We start from the raw sequence: 14666 nt of genomic DNA, 5'->3' as shown, positions 1-14666 counted from the left end.
CGCGGCGGTGCTAACCACTGCACCACCCTCACTCATTGAATCCGTTTTTATTGACGCTTTCTCAGCTACTGTTAACTGACGCTGGGGGAAATAAAGTTCACCCACTCACACCTGTGCCACAATATTCTTCTTCGTTTATTTCTAAAAAACAGACAAAACGATCTGAACCAATCATCTGTGAAACGGAGAGCCAGGTGTTCTCACCTGGAGAGCCAGGTGTCAGCGGTGATATCCCTCCGCCGCTGATCATTTGATTGGCGGCAGCTGTGAGAGACGCAGCGGCGCAGGAGACGCGATGGTAAGGAACCCGGATTATCGCCGTGCGGTCAGTCAGACTCCGTGTGTTCGGAGCAGAAGCAGCGTTTACAGGTTCGGGTTCAAACTCCGTGAGTGACTTTCACCTGATTCAGGTTCACGTCAGTTACAGGTGAGCTGTTTAACGGCGTCTCGCTCTGAGTCGTTACTGTTCAACAGCTGTGAATAAAAACATTTAATCCGGTTTATAAAAATTAATCTGCATCGTTTTAATTCACAGAGTTTTAGGTAGAAAACTGTGTTAAACGGAAGTTTCCTGTCGGACTGTGCAGCTGCAGCGCCCCCTGCTGTCTGTCTGCGGGAAGCGCCGCAACTCGTTGGAATGATTTTATTCACAATTTAAATTATTTTCTCTGCAGGTTTCCTCATTTCTGTTTCTACAAACACCTGTGTGTGTGTCTGTATGTGTGTGTCTGTGTGTGTGTGTCTGTGTGTGTCTGCGTGTGTGTGTGTGTCAGTTTCAGGTCCAGATGGAGGACTGTCTGCTCCGTGGAGACTCTTCTCATCTGGTTTCTGTTCTTCACTATGAAGGACTGACCAGCACCACTCTCACCAGACTGGACCAGCTGGTTACCAAGGTAACAGAATGGGGCAGTCACCATGGAAACCGCTGTGGGCCTGTTCGTCTGTCTCTGAATGAACCCCGTGAGCTGGTCCGTGTGTGTCCTCAGGATCTGTGTGGATCTGGGTTCAGCAGAGTCCAGGTCGTGTTGAAGTGTTTGGAGACTGTGTCGGAGGACAGAGGGGACATGCAGACACTCATGAGCCACGGACTGACCGCCAAAGTAAAGCGCTGCCTGCTGCCAAACACTGAACAGTGAACATGCTTGATGTTTATCATCTGTGCATTTTCTTATTTTTATTGGTGTAGGTGTTGTTGTGGTTTGAAGCCGTCCGTGACCTGCTGACCTCTGACCTCCACAAAAGCTCTGGCCCCCTGCTGAGCCTGACTGAGGAGTTCTATGATTACTTCCTGGTGAGGAGGATGCTGGGAAATGAAGTCTTCAGCTATGTTAATCACATGTTCCTGTCACCTGTCCACTGTACATGTGAGCTCACGCTGTTTCAGCCAATCAGGACTCACCGTCCAGCCCATCCAGGTAAGGTCTGGTCACATGATTGTACAGTGGTCCACAGAAACCCCTGTGACCCACGCGACAGTGAGGCCCCGCTCAGGGACTGACAGGTGAGGCCTCCTCAGCCTGTCGCACGGTGTCTCGGCTCCGTCCGGTTGTTCAGGCCTCGATGAAGAACCTCAGTCTGATCCTGGCTCACGAGAGTCGAGGCCTGTGAGACGCTGCAGGACGTGGAGGCCAGACTGAGGTTCTCCTCTTAAAGCTAACTGGGAGAACCTTCACTGAAGGAAACGCGAATGTTGTCACGATGTTCCGTGTCACTGTGACGGGAAACTGCAGCTTCATGTTCATCAGTTCAGGCAAAATTTACTTTTGTAGGTTTTTCTTGATTTTTCTTTTTTTTTTTTTCATTTTGTTCTGTAATTTAGCAGATTTCAGAATTCAACACTGACGTATCCTAAACTGTCTGTCTCTCTGTCTGCCTGTCTGTCTCTCTGTCCCTCTCTCTGCCTGTCTGTCTGTCTGTCTGTCTGCCTGTCAGCTGCTGGGACAGGCGTCTCTCCCAGGTTTGTTCCTCTTGTTTTTGATCTTCAGTCAAAGTTGAATCATGTCTCACATGTTGAACTCTAAACTCACCTGTCTGTCTGCCTGTCTCTCTCTCAGTCAGTCAGCTGTCTGTGGTTCTTCTTCAGTTGGCTCAGTTGGCTCTGGACCCAAAAATCCACTTTCCTCTGAGACTGGAGGTAACCATGGAAACAGCCAAAGACGTAATCGACCTCCTCTCCTGGTCTGTCCTGTCCTGCTCTCTCCTGGTCTGTCCTGTCCTGCTCTCTCCTGGTCTGTCCTGTCCTCTCCTGGTCTCTCCTGGTCTGTCCTGTCCTGGTCTGTCCTGTCCTGCTCTCTCCTGGTCTGTCCTGTCCTCTCCTGGTCTGTCCTGTCCTGGTCTGTCCTCTCCTGGTCTCTCCTGGTCTGTCCCGGTCTGTGATTTTAACGTAGGTGCTATTTGACTTCAGAGTTGTGTTTCTCGTTTCAGGCCATCAGAACCTTCAACAGCATCCTGGAGTCTCTGAGCCGAGAGCAGAGGAGACTGATCCAGATCGACCAGAACCAGAACCAGATACTGTAAAACACCAGTTCTCTCTGATACAGGCGTCTGTCCTGACTGTAAAACTACCACAGTCCCACCTTTCCATCAAACTGTCTCTGTCTACCTGTCTGACTGGTTACCTGTCTGTCTGTCTGTCTGTCTGTCTGCCTGTCTGTCTCTGTCTGTCTGACTGGCTACCTGTCTGTCTGATAGCTCTCAGGTGGCAGCAGCAGTTCTGACGGTTGGAGGTGAGTTCTAGCGGAGATGCAGGGGTGGGGTTGTCGGTGGGGTTGAGTGAACATGTAGCTGTGAGCAGGTGGAGGTGTGTAAACAGGAAACAGAGCAGGGCCCAGGACGAGGTCCTGAGGGACACCACGCTCACACCATCACATGACAGGAAACAGTGAGACAAACCAGAATCTGCGGTCCGATCCACATCAGACCAGATCGTCTGTCGTCGCTGTTTCAGACTACGAGCTTCAGGTCAGCCTATCAGAGGCTCTGTGTCGTCTGACGCCCAGGAAGGACCGTCAGCAGAGAGCCAATCAGTGGTTCTCCTGCTGTGACATCAGCAACGCCTTCTGTGACATCAGAGACGCAGACTTTGAGGTGGTGAGTTGACTCACCTGTCTGTCTGAACGCCTGTCTGTCTGTACATCTGTCTGAACACCTGATTCTCTGGCCTGTCTCTTTCTCCAGGACTGCAGGCGTTTCCTGAACTTTGTTAACCGTCGCCATGGCAACCAGAGGAGGTGATAAACTTTATTAAGCTCTAATAAAAACAGAACTGATCTGAGAGCTGTCGACTCAGATGGTTTTACCCTGCGTTCTGTCTGTCAGGGTCTACACCTTCCCCTGTATCAGGGCGTTCCTGGACTCCACTCAGGTAAAACGTTTCTCCCTTTACACGCAAACCACACGTCACACGCCAACGTCATGTTTTCTTCTTCTGCAGCTGTTTCGACCAAAAGACGACAAACTGGACGAGTTCTGGATCGACTTCAACGTCGGCTCAGGATGTGTGAGCTTCTTCATCGACGAGCCTGAGGTACCACATGGTGCTGTGATCTAACATATCCCATCATGCACTGCAGCAGCAGAGTAGATATAATATATATCACAGTATATATTATATCTATAATATATACATACATACTGTACCACAACCTAATGTTTTAGCACTGTGCGTGTGTGTGTGTGTGCGACTGTGTGTGTGTGTGTGTGTGTGTGTGTGTGTGTGTGCGACTGTGCGTGCGTGTGTGTGTGTGTCAGGGCCTCCTGTGGGGGTCCATCCACCTGCTGAAAGAGGAAGTGACTCACTACAGTTTCCAGGTCAAACACGACGGTCAGTCGCTCTGACTCTTTGTCCTCATCCTCACCTGGACAGGTGTTTTTAATGACGGACTCTGGATCGCTTAGTTAGTGACGGCCTCTGTGTGTGTTCCCAGGATGCACTGCAGCACAGACGGTCCTCACTGTCCAGCTGAATAATCCCATCACGCACCACAACAGCAGAGGTCAGACAGTGGAGCTGAGCTTCAAGTGTGAACTTCAGATGGAGCTGGAGGAGGCTGCTGGGAGAGTCTTCATGGTACCTGTCCGCCTGCACACCTGTCTCACAGGTGTCTTTTGGTTTACGTTTGTGTTTTGGCTTCTGGAGATCTGAGGCCTGTACTGTGAACCAGGTTTGATCCAGAAACAATAACTGCAGAGTTGCATTCAGAAGACCTCTGATCACCACCTTGGTATATTCCTCTCAGAAAATGAAGAGCTCCCCCTGTTGTCAGGACACAGGTGGTACAGTCCAGCCCCCCCCCTCTGCAGACAAACACAGTGGTCGATCCTACAGCAGGAAGAAACCACAGAGCAAGAGTCAGCTGAGGAGTGAGTGTGTCTGTGTTTATCCATGTTTCATGTTTCAGCCTCACACGCCAACAAACATGAAACAACCACGAACTTTTCTGCTCACAGTTCAAACCGCAGTGAACACATGATGCACGTATGAATGAAGTGTGACCTGCTGTCCTGCAAATGTAACGTCTGTTTGTTTTGTCCAGTTTTGCCTCTGTCGTCTCCGAGCAGTGAGGACGACTCCTCCGTAACGAAGGTGACATGGCTGAAGACGAGAGCTCGTTCAGAAATATTAAAGATGAGCAGGTGAAGTTTTTCACTCGTCTGTTTTTGTCTCAGACTCCAGGAAAAAGCCGAGCGGAGTTTCTGTTTGATCAGATCAGACACTCGACTCCGACGTACGACTCAGGTCAGACGCTTCGCTGAGGTCAACACACCTTTCACTGTCCGTGTACATGGACACGGACCCGACCTCCATCAGACTCAGAACCACCACACACACTCTGTCAGAACGGTCGGGTACAGAATGTTTCCTGTCACGGTTTCACAATAAAAGCCAGGTGAAGTGTTGTAATGTTGTGGCCTCAGCAGTAACATCCAGCTGTGATGCAGCTGTAGGACAGTGAGGCTGGTATCACACCACCAACAGTCACACATACACATGGTCGACATGAATCTGACCCGTCTGCGTTTCTGAACCTGTGACTCTCAGGTGTTCCTGTCAGGGCGGAGCCAGAGGTCACACAGGGGGACACAGACGAGTCCGGAGGAGGCAGCTCTCGCTTACAACAGGTCCACCTCATCTTTTATTGCTGCATGAGAGTGTCACCTGTTTCCTGCTTCTCACCTGTGTTTGCTCATTGTTTCAGGAAGCGTTCAGCAGTGACAGGAAGAGATCTGCTGCTGACTCAGGTTTTTATCTTTGGCTTCTCATCCATCTCTGTAAAAAATCTCTCCCTCATTTACTCGTCTTTCCTGATGAGCGGTTCTGTCTGTGTGAAGGCTACCTGTCAGACCAAACTGAGGGCACAACATCCCATAAAAGGAAGGTGGAGCCTCAGCCAGAAGGGGCGGAGTGTAACTCCGCCATGACAGGTGATTCATCGTTGATTTCCTGTCGTGGTTACTGTTCATGTAAATCTGCTTCAGTGTTTGTACTGAATCTGCTGCTCACCTGGTCTTAGAGAGGTCACCTGAGGGGGTGGGGCCATCTACAGATCAGGAGGAGGAGCTATCCGGTGGAGGGGCGGGGCCACGCGTAAAGACAGAGGAGCCTGTGAAGACACCAGAGACAGAGGTGGAGTCAGACGTGACTTCGGGCATCGCAGCTGCCTTCAAAACCTTCAAAACACAACTGGAGCAGAGCTTCACTGTCAGTACCTGCTCGGCTGTGAGGTCACTGATCACTGCTTCTGTCACTGGCATCATCTAATGAAGTCAACTGTTGTCAGGGCTGCTGGCAGAAGGCTGAACAGGAAGTCCTCCAGTCTCTGAAAGAGTGTCAGCAGCACACCTCATCGCTGCTCACAGCCGTCCATCAGCACAGGTACCACCACACGTGTACAGGTAACGCACAAACCTGCAGAGACACACTAGCACAGAGTCCCGAAGCAACGTGACGTGAGGTAACGCACAGAACAGGAAGTTCCTGTGATGAAAAACCGGGAGAACGTCAGTTTGAGCTTCTGCGCTTTGTATTTGCAGGTTATTGCTGCTGCAGAGGTTTGAGAACAGCGTCACTGATCAGCTGAGCCGACTGGAAGAAAACTCAGCGAACCTGAGCTCCGTGAACACGCAGATCCTGGTACGAACATCAGACCAATCCCACACGTCACAGTGCTGTGTGTGTGTGTGTGTGTGTGTGCGTGTGAGAGAATTAGAGTCAACAGTTCGAGAAAAGTTTAAGACAAACAGTGACGCTTCATTTCAGACAGACATATGAGAAATTTCAAAATTTAAGCCAAAAAGTTTTACTGTTTCAACAAAGACTTAATGGAGAAAAGAGGAGACATCTGCTTCTGTCCCCCTTTGTCTTCCAGAGTTTCTTCCAGTCTGAGATCCAGCGCCTGGCCTCGTTCTGTGACGAACACCTGCAGAGGTCAGTCTGACATTTGATCCTCTTTATTATTAGGATCTGGATCAGACCTTTTCAGGCTGTTAGGATATGATTTAAAACTGGTTTTATTCTGTCAGGACCTAGTTTGAATCCTAATCCAGATCCTGACAGGATGGACTGACAGGGTGGACTGACAGGATCTAGTTGAAACCTGATCAGACTGTCAGGATCTGGTTTACATTCAGATTGTGAAGATCTGGTTTTGACTGTTGGAATCCAGATTATGTCCTTCTACACTGTATGGATCTAGTTTGGAACTGTTCAGACCATTAGAATCCTGTTTGAATCTGGCTTAAATGTGTCTAAAGCTTGAGGACGTGGTTTCTGTTGCCGCAGGTTGAAATGTTTGGAGAATGGAGTGTCGAAGAATCTGTCCAACCAATGAAGACGGAGAGAAGAGCTCGTCCAATCAGGAAGAACCTTATAGATGTTTAAAGTTTTCACCTCAGATTTGTGATCTGGTTTCAGTCAGACCAAATCCTGATCTGTTGGAAAAAAATGGGATCACTGTCAGTCACCAGACTTCTTTCATATTTTGGTGATTTTTATGTTTTCATGTTTCCACTTGAGTTAAAGGAGCAGATTCTCCTCTGAGGACAGAAAAAACTTTCTGAACAAAAAAAAATAAAGAATGAATTCAGTGAATTCAGTTTTCTTTGTTGTGGCACAAGGAAGTTACCATGGTGAGGGTTGTCTTTGACAGAGTGACTTTAATGGACCACAAGGTGGAGACAAACTCCAGTTAGGTCCAAGATTCAAAGATTTTCCCTGAGAACAGTGAGAAGCTTCTGAGACCACGGTGTCACTCAGCTCCAAAAATACATGAACAGAACCTGAAGAACACGATGTTGAATCAGAACTTCAGCCTCTGGTCGTGTCAGGTACCTGAACAGAACCTGATCAGAACCACGAGCGTGATCAAACCAGATTAACTGCTCTGTATGTAGAGAGGAGCTGAGTGTCCTGTAGTGAGCATCCGAACATCCACGTGTGCATTTATACAGAATTTACTCTGATTTATTTTTCTCCTGTAAATCCACTGTTTCCTCATTTAGCAGCAGAAACTGAGTCAGAAGCAGGAGAAGCAGTAACAGCCGCACACTGATGAGGTCATCAGCTCAGACGTGTTAAACCTGTGCGTCAGTCTTTTTTTTTGTCTCCATCACTTGGATCAGATTCTTTATCAGCTGTAACTTATAAAGGTGACTCTTCATCTGGTGAGTCAGGTTTATTATCTCCTTGGACCTTTGACCTCCCATCAGCTGGACCAGAACTGACTCCGGTCCCGCTGACGGGAGGTCGAAGGTCCAGACTGAAACCAGGACCAACCAGCAGAGGAGTTTGTGTTTGTGGATCCAGCTGCTGGTTGTCAGGCAGCAAACTGACACCAGTGAAAAACAGCAAAATCCCCCAAAGAAAACAGAGAGAGAGAAAGAGACAACTAATGAGGCACAATTAGAGACCGGGAGGGGGGAGGAGGGGGGAGAGGAGGGGAGGGGAAGGGAGGGTTGGAGACACGAGTGAGAGAAAGAAGCTCAGATGTTTCTCTCCTCTGTTTAACAGAAGAAAGAAAACCACCAGGAGACTTGGTTCTGTTTCTGGACTGAACTGGACCTAAACTGGACTGAAGTGGAAGTGTAGTGGACAGTTGGAGGACAGACAGGGATGCTGATTGACTGAAGTTGCTGTTACTGTTGTTTTTTTTTCTTGTTGGACTTTGATGGACAGGCAGAAAGACGGACTGATCTGGACCTGCTGAGACGTGACGGGTCGGTGATCACCAACAGCTGAAGGTCAGTGCAGCCACAGCTGAATCAGCTGGTTTCATATTGAGTTTACTGGTTTCACTGGTGGCAGAAGTGTTCAGATCCTGTGTTTCAGAAAAAGCAGCAGTACAACTAAAGTAAAAGTTCAGTTAATGTAAAAATAAAACTGTGTCATCAGTGTAATGTTTCACAGTGACACAGAACCGGATTGTGTGATTTATCCAGATGCAGCAGTGAAAGCTTCAGGTTCAGCTTCAGGCTCAGCTTCAGGTTCAGGTTCAGCTTCAGGCTCAGGTTCAGCTTCAGGCTCAGCTTCAGGCTCAGCTTCAGGCTCGGCTTCAGGCTCAGGCTCAGGCTCAGGTTCAGGTTCAGGCTCAGCTTCAGGTTCAGCTTCAGGTTCAGGTTCAGGTTCAGCTTCAGGCTCAGCTTCAGGCTCAGGTTCAGATTCATACAGCGTTAAAATATATGTGATGTAATAAGAATTTTCATAATTTAGTTCTTGTTGGAGATTTGGCTCCTTCCTTTTTTACTGAATGTGTTAAATATATTTAGTAGCAGTGAAGGAGGAGCTGAGATTCATCTGTGGTTTTCCTTCCACTGTATTTAGCCCACAGTCAGAACAGGTTCAGCTTCAGCTTCAGCTTCAGGTTCAGGTGTGATCTGAAGCGGACAACGAACAACGGTCACATCACTTTAACACCGAAACACTCAAACCTAAATAAAACCTACATTAACCCTGAGCTGAACCATCTTTAACCGAATCTGAAATTAAATGACACCTAAATCAAGCCTAAACTAAACTTAATCTCAACCTAATCCAAACCTCAACCACATCTCATCTGGAAATCTAAACTAAACCTGGAAGCATTCTAATCTAATCTAAGCCTAAACTGAACTTAGCCTGATCCTAACCTGGTTATTTACTGGTTTGTGTGGTTCCAGTTGAGATGGGCTGTCTGGGAGGGAAGACAGAGGAGGAACGACTGGATGAAAAAGCGAAGAGAGAAGCCAACAAGAAGATCGAGAGACAGCTGCAGAAAGAGCGACAGGCTTATAAAGCTACACACAGACTCTTACTGCTGGGTGAGACACCTGTCTGTCTGAACACCTGTCTGTCCTCACGTCTCTGTGTGCCTGTCTAACTGCCTGTTTGTCTGCAGGTGCAGGAGAATCAGGTAAAAGCACCATAGTGAAGCAGATGAGGATTCTTCATGTCGACGGCTTCAACGCTGAGTGAGTCAAACCTGAAGCTGAGGTGAATCCTCGTTACTGCTGATAGACGCAGCTTCAGTCTTAACGACGTCGTTAACGACGCCACGTTCCAAACAGATTAATCAAAGCCTTCGTACTGCACACTGCTGAGGCCCAGGGTCTGTGCTGATCAGGGTCTGTGCTGATCACACTGTAAGTCACCGCAGCTGATCACTTGATCAATCATGACTGATCACATGCCTGATCAGAAAAGGAGCCAGTGCTGGAACCGTTCAATCATGAGACGGTTTCATAAATCATCTGAAATCGTTTTCTTGAAGTGATGTCATTTTTTTGTAATTCTGAAACAGGAAATAGTTTGTGGCTCCATATTTGATGAAAACAAAGTGTGTGTTTTCCAGAGAGAAGCAGCAGAAGATTCAGGACATCAGGAAAAACGTGAAGGACGCCATCGTGGTAGGTCACACGGAGAGAGCGTAATAACTCTGCTCACCTGCAGCAGCCAATCAGAGCCCTGTATATGTGTGGTTTCAGACCATCGTGTCGGCCATGAGCGTGCTGACTCCGCCCATCCCTCTTGGTAACCCTGACAACCAGTTCAGAGTCGACTACATCAAGAGCATCGCGCCGCTGTCTGACTTTGAATACACAGAGGTAACACACACACACACACACACACACACACACACACACACACACACACACACACACACAGGTAAAGCGTCTCAGCAGTGACGTCCATCAGGTGTTTGACCGTCTGTGTTGGTGAATCTGCAGCTGCTGAAGTTACAGACTGATGAAACTAACCTGTGCAGGTTGATGATGATGATGATGGTGGTGATGATGATGATGATGATGATGATGATGATGATGGTGATGATGATGGTGATAATGATGATGATGATGTGATGATGATGATGATGATGATGATGATGATGGTGATAATGATGATGATGATGATGGTGATGATGATGGTGATGATGGTGATGATGATGGTGATAATGATGATGATGGTGATGATGATGATGATGGTGATGATGATGGTGATAATGATGATGATGATGTGATGATGATGTGATGATGATGATGATGATGATGGTGATAATGATGATGATGATGATGGTGATGATGATGGTGATGATGATGGTGATGATGGTGATGATGATGGTGATAATAATGATGATGATGTGATGATGATGATGATGATGATGGTGATAATGATGATGATGATGTGATGATGATGTGATGATGATGATGATGATGATGATGGTGATAATGATGATGATGATGATGGTGATGATGATGGTGATAATGATGATGATGATGATGGTGATGATGATGGTACAACTGTTGATGAGGAACACAAAATGAATTTAGTGGTGAACAAACAGTAAAAAGCTGCAGGTGGCGTCTCACCTGTTGTCAGTCGTTACCAGGTGAGGTGGTGTGGCATCTCCCCGGTCTCATCATGTGACTGCACTTAGCTGAACTGTTCCTTTAAAGCAGCACCAGGAGAGTTGGTTAAGAGTTTGTTTGTTTTAATGATGTTAATGACATGATGTAACGAGTTAACCACACAGGACACACACACACACACACACACCTGAAACACTGTCTGTGTGTGTGTGTCTCACCTGAGGCCTCATTATCCAAACATCTCCAGTCTCTGAGGACAACAAAGAGACAAAACAAGCATCTTCCTGTGTCTCCTCTTAACTCACGTCTTCAGTCTTTTTTCCTGTTGTCTCTGACGCTGCTGCTGATTGGTCGACTGGATACACACACTTTCAGGTGCGGTCACAGCTGTCCGGTCAGAGGACGTCACGGCGTTTACCTGACAGAATACAAGTGACTGCTCAAGTTAGTGCAGCATGTGACTCCTAAGTAATAAAGAGAAGCTGCAGACAGAGGCTCTCCATAGACTTTAATGTGTGCTGTTATTATAAGTTACAGGTGGCACAGGTATGAACCACAGTACAGAGGAAGGAAGGTCCTCCAGCGCCACCTTCAGGACAAACTTTATCTGCTCTGCTGCTCAGACTCGGGGTTAAATCAGAGAAATAAAAGCTACAGCCACTGAGCCTCTGACCACTCAGACTGTTACAGTTTAAAACTTCATCTGTGTTTCACCTGAACTCTGAACTCACCTGAGTTTAATGTGTCAGGTGTGTCAGGTTTTATGTGTCTTATTAGATTTTAGCCCAGTTTTTCTCTCATGTTCCTAAATGTTGTGGTTTTTCTTCTGCAGTGGACAGTCAGTCAGATCAGTGTGCAGCCTGTGGGGGACACTAACAGGACTTTACACTCCGTCTGTCTGTCTCTGTCTGTCTTCGTCTGTCTGTCAGGAGTTCTTTGAGCATGCTCAGAAGCTGTGGGAGGACGATGGTGTGAAGGCGTGTTTTGAACGCTCCAATGAGTATCAGCTGATCGACTGTGCGCAGTAGTAAGATCACACATGACATTACACAGTTTTACATTCATGACCTGGAAGTTTAAACTGTAACCGTGTAACACGGATGTAAATCTGCCACATTAAAGAGGCACTGTGAAAGTTTGATGTGTTGGACTGATTGAGCCCCGTCACTCAGACCACGCCCAGGTGGATCAGTCAGGACGGTCCACTGACCACGACGGTCCCACACAGCTCAGGGACGGGGGGGGGGGCAAGACAGGAAGTGCTGTCACCCTAAGCGTGTGTGTGTGTGTGTGTGTGTGTGTCGCAGCTTCCTAGACAGGTTGGACTCAGTCAGGAGGACAGATTACACACCTACTGACCAGGTAACAAATTGACCAATGAGCTTGCAGCATCCCTGATGACTCATCTGTTACCAGGATCACCGAAACAACATCTTCTTCTCCTGCAGGATTTGTTGCGTTGCAGAGTTTTGACTTCAGGGATTTTTGAAACCAGGTTTCAGGTGGACAAGGTCAACTTCCAGTGAGTGTCTCTGTCCACCACCTGTCCACCCCCTGCACCAATCTCCTGTCTCCTCTACCTGACAGCTGCTTTTCTAGTTTGGGTGGAAATGAAAAATGTTTTGTGGAAGTCAAAGTTCACAGAACTGATCAGAACTGATCAGTTAAACCAAAACTCCCAGAAAGCATTGCTGTACGTTGTGTTCTATCCAATCACAGCCCTGAAAACAAGCTGCAGCTGATCAGATCAGATTCATTCAGCAGCCGCAACAACTACAGTTTTTATTGGTTGCATCTCCGTGGGAACAGCAACAGAGGCTCATGGGTATTGTAGTATTTAGGCCCTGATTGGACAGAACCTGCAGCGTGGTCCGCCTGTCTGCCTGTCTCTCTGCCTGCCTGTCTCTCTCTCTGTCTGCCTGCCTGTCTGTCTCTCTGCCTGCCTGTGTCTCTGTCTCTCTGCCTGCCTGTCTCTCTGCCTGTCTCACAGAGACTGTTACTGCTCCATACTGACGGTTCACACTGTGTCTTCAGCATGTTTGACGTGGGAGGACAGAGGGACGAGCGGAGGAAGTGGATTCAGTGCTTCAATGGTGAGAAAAACATTGTGAGACGTGTCAGAGGAAGTGACCTCAGATCTGAGTCGGCTCACGTGGTTCTTCTTCTCCTCTGGTTTCAGATGTAACCGCGATCATCTTTGTGGCAGCGAGCAGCAGCTACAACATGGTGATCAGAGAGGACAACTCCACCAATCGGCTGCGAGAATCTTTGGACCTCTTCAGATCCATCTGGACCAACAGGTTCATCACTTCACCCACACTGCTCTCTGATTGGCCAGAGCGAGCCATCTCTGGTCTGTGATTGGCTGCGATTAACCCTCCCTTCTCTGTGATTGGCTGCAGGTTTCTGAAGACCATCTCTGTGATCCTGTTCCTGAACAAACAGGATGTGCTGGCTGACAAGATCCTGGCAGGAAAATCGAAACTGGAGGATTATTTCCCTGAATACAACAACTACCAAGTACCTGCAGACGGTATAAACACACAGATACAGAGACACAGGGTGGAGCTGTGGAGCTCTGACACACATGTTCTGCTCCGCCACGTTTCTGAGGAACAGCTTTCACTTTCACCGCATCGTGTTTTAGCCGCTGTGGTTCACGTGATCATCTTCTGAACAAGGACACGTTAAAGATCAAACCTCTCACACGGTTTTATTTCAGTAACTGTTCGAACGATCCAGTGATTCACTGACGACCCCGCACGTTTATCTGCCGACCCTTTGAAGGGGCCCGACCCTCAGGTTGGGAAGCAGTGGATAAAATATCTGCCTGTATATGAAGTAGTTACAGCAGCTCCACCTGCTGCTGAAGCACTGGTGACTCAGGATCAATGATCTGATCTGAGATCAGACGTGTGCTGATACTGCAGAGGGATTTTGTGTCGTATCTAAATATTTTGATTGCTGCACTTCGGTGCAGGATGTGAGAATAAAACTCACGTCCGTGCGTTTGTTTCCAGGTGTTCCAGATGCTGATGAAGACCCCAGAGTGACTCGAGCCAAGTTCTTCATCAGAGACGAGTTTCTGGTAAAAACAGTTTCAGTTGTTCTCGTGTTAGTAATGACAGTCAGGAGCGAAGCACCAGGTTTACATGTGTGTCACAAAACTCTGAAACTGACCTGCTGAGGCAGAAACATCGAACAGGAAGAGCAGGTAAAAGGTGAAATCAGGAACAGGTGAGTGGGGGGTGGGGAGGAGTCAGGGCTGGGGTCACTGCAGGTCAGAATGAGAGAATGACATGTTGAAACTGACACATGGACACTGTCACATGAACTCTCCTGTCTCTCAGAGGATCAGCACAGCGAGCGGCGATGGGAAACATTACTGCTACCCTCACTTCACCTGTGCCGTCGACACTGAGAACATCCGCCGCGTATTCAACGACTGTCGTGACATCATCCAGCGCATGCACCTGCGGCAGTACGAACTCCTCTGATTGGCCACTGCCCCACCCCACCCCCATGGACAGAGACAAGCAGTTAATCTGATGTCTAATCAATGCTGATAGCTGATCAATACTGATAGATCCTCATATATTTATACCTTTATGATCTGTTATATCACACACAGTTCACATGAGCTGTGATTATTGATTAGGACAGATTTAAAACATCTGTGCCTTTCTTTTCTTTCTGTACCTCTGCCTGATTCAGGCATTGTGGGTAGTGTAGTTCTGATGTTGAAGGGAGCATGAGGTCAGTTTTACCTGCCCCTGTAGGTAAACCTCACACAGCCTGTCTGTCATATGGGAGGGGCCGGGGCTTAT

The 14666-nt window shown here is 47.8% G+C and overlaps 2 protein-coding genes and 1 long non-coding RNA gene across 9 annotated transcripts; 2 read left to right on the top strand and 1 right to left on the bottom strand.

The window, feature by feature from the left end:
- Positions 1-232: 232 nt before the first annotated feature.
- LOC121200682 (synaptonemal complex protein 2-like) lies at positions 233-7084 on the top strand. Of its 6 annotated transcripts, none has more exons than XM_041066122.1 (24): positions 234-427; positions 774-893; positions 987-1100; positions 1187-1291; positions 1933-1957; positions 2055-2134; positions 2425-2513; positions 2692-2726; positions 2948-3090; positions 3178-3230; positions 3319-3526; positions 3751-3823; positions 3927-4069; positions 4239-4362; positions 4536-4585; positions 4669-4738; positions 5042-5121; positions 5199-5241; positions 5332-5424; positions 5514-5701; positions 5781-5875; positions 6034-6133; positions 6369-6427; positions 6782-7084. In XM_041066122.1, the coding sequence occupies exons 2-24, from the start codon at positions 786-788 to the stop codon at positions 6828-6830; spliced, it is 2127 nt and encodes a 708-aa protein (XP_040922056.1). In that variant the 5' UTR covers positions 234-427; positions 774-785; the 3' UTR covers positions 6831-7084. The 6 variants fall into 6 exon arrangements, with proteins under 6 accessions (XP_040922054.1, XP_040922052.1, XP_040922053.1 ...); XM_041066121.1 differs by having other exon boundaries at positions 236-298; XM_041066120.1 differs by having other exon boundaries at positions 233-427; positions 780-1100.
- Positions 5503-14370, bottom strand: LOC121200687. 2 transcript variants are annotated; one of them, XR_005896552.1, is made up of 5 exons: positions 14243-14370; positions 14020-14113; positions 13840-13924; positions 5710-5908; positions 5503-5603 (listed from the first exon to the last, which is right to left on the bottom strand). It is a non-coding gene; the product is annotated as an uncharacterized LOC121200687 (long non-coding RNA). The 2 variants fall into 2 exon arrangements; XR_005896551.1 differs by lacking the exons at positions 5503-5603; positions 5710-5908 and adding exons at positions 10840-10918; positions 11058-11257.
- Positions 8170-14336, top strand: LOC121200686 (guanine nucleotide-binding protein G(olf) subunit alpha-like). Its single transcript, XM_041066131.1, has 13 exons — positions 8170-8238; positions 9154-9294; positions 9372-9444; positions 9825-9879; positions 9958-10077; positions 11769-11866; positions 12147-12201; positions 12288-12361; positions 12874-12932; positions 13019-13139; positions 13242-13372; positions 13860-13927; positions 14190-14336. Exons 2-13 carry the CDS (start codon positions 9159-9161, stop codon positions 14334-14336), a joined length of 1137 nt encoding a protein of 378 aa, XP_040922065.1. The 5' UTR covers positions 8170-8238; positions 9154-9158.
- Positions 14371-14666: the final 296 nt, after the last annotated feature.

Source organism: Toxotes jaculatrix, chromosome 20, assembly GCF_017976425.1.
Source record: "Toxotes jaculatrix isolate fToxJac2 chromosome 20, fToxJac2.pri, whole genome shotgun sequence".
NCBI lineage: Eukaryota > Metazoa > Chordata > Actinopteri > Toxotidae > Toxotes > Toxotes jaculatrix.
This window is presented reverse-complemented; position numbering and strand designations above follow the sequence as displayed.

Excerpts from the sequence above, each read along its gene's own strand:
- LOC121200682 (XM_041066120.1), top strand. The coding sequence starts at position 786 with ATGGAGGACTGTCTGCTCCGTGGAGACTCTTCTCATCTGGTTTCTGTT. Across the intron at positions 5,425-5,513 it reads GTGTAACTCCGCCATGACAG|AGAGGTCACCTGAGGGGGTG; the intron begins GTGATTCATCGT and ends ACCTGGTCTTAG. Across the intron at positions 6,428-6,781 it reads TGTGACGAACACCTGCAGAG|GTTGAAATGTTTGGAGAATG; the intron begins GTCAGTCTGACA and ends CTGTTGCCGCAG.
- LOC121200686 (XM_041066131.1), top strand. The coding sequence starts at position 9,159 with ATGGGCTGTCTGGGAGGGAAGACAGAGGAGGAACGACTGGATGAAAAA. Across the intron at positions 10,078-11,768 it reads CTGACTTTGAATACACAGAG|GAGTTCTTTGAGCATGCTCA; the intron begins GTAACACACACA and ends TCTGTCTGTCAG. Across the intron at positions 12,202-12,287 it reads ATTACACACCTACTGACCAG|GATTTGTTGCGTTGCAGAGT; the intron begins GTAACAAATTGA and ends CTTCTCCTGCAG.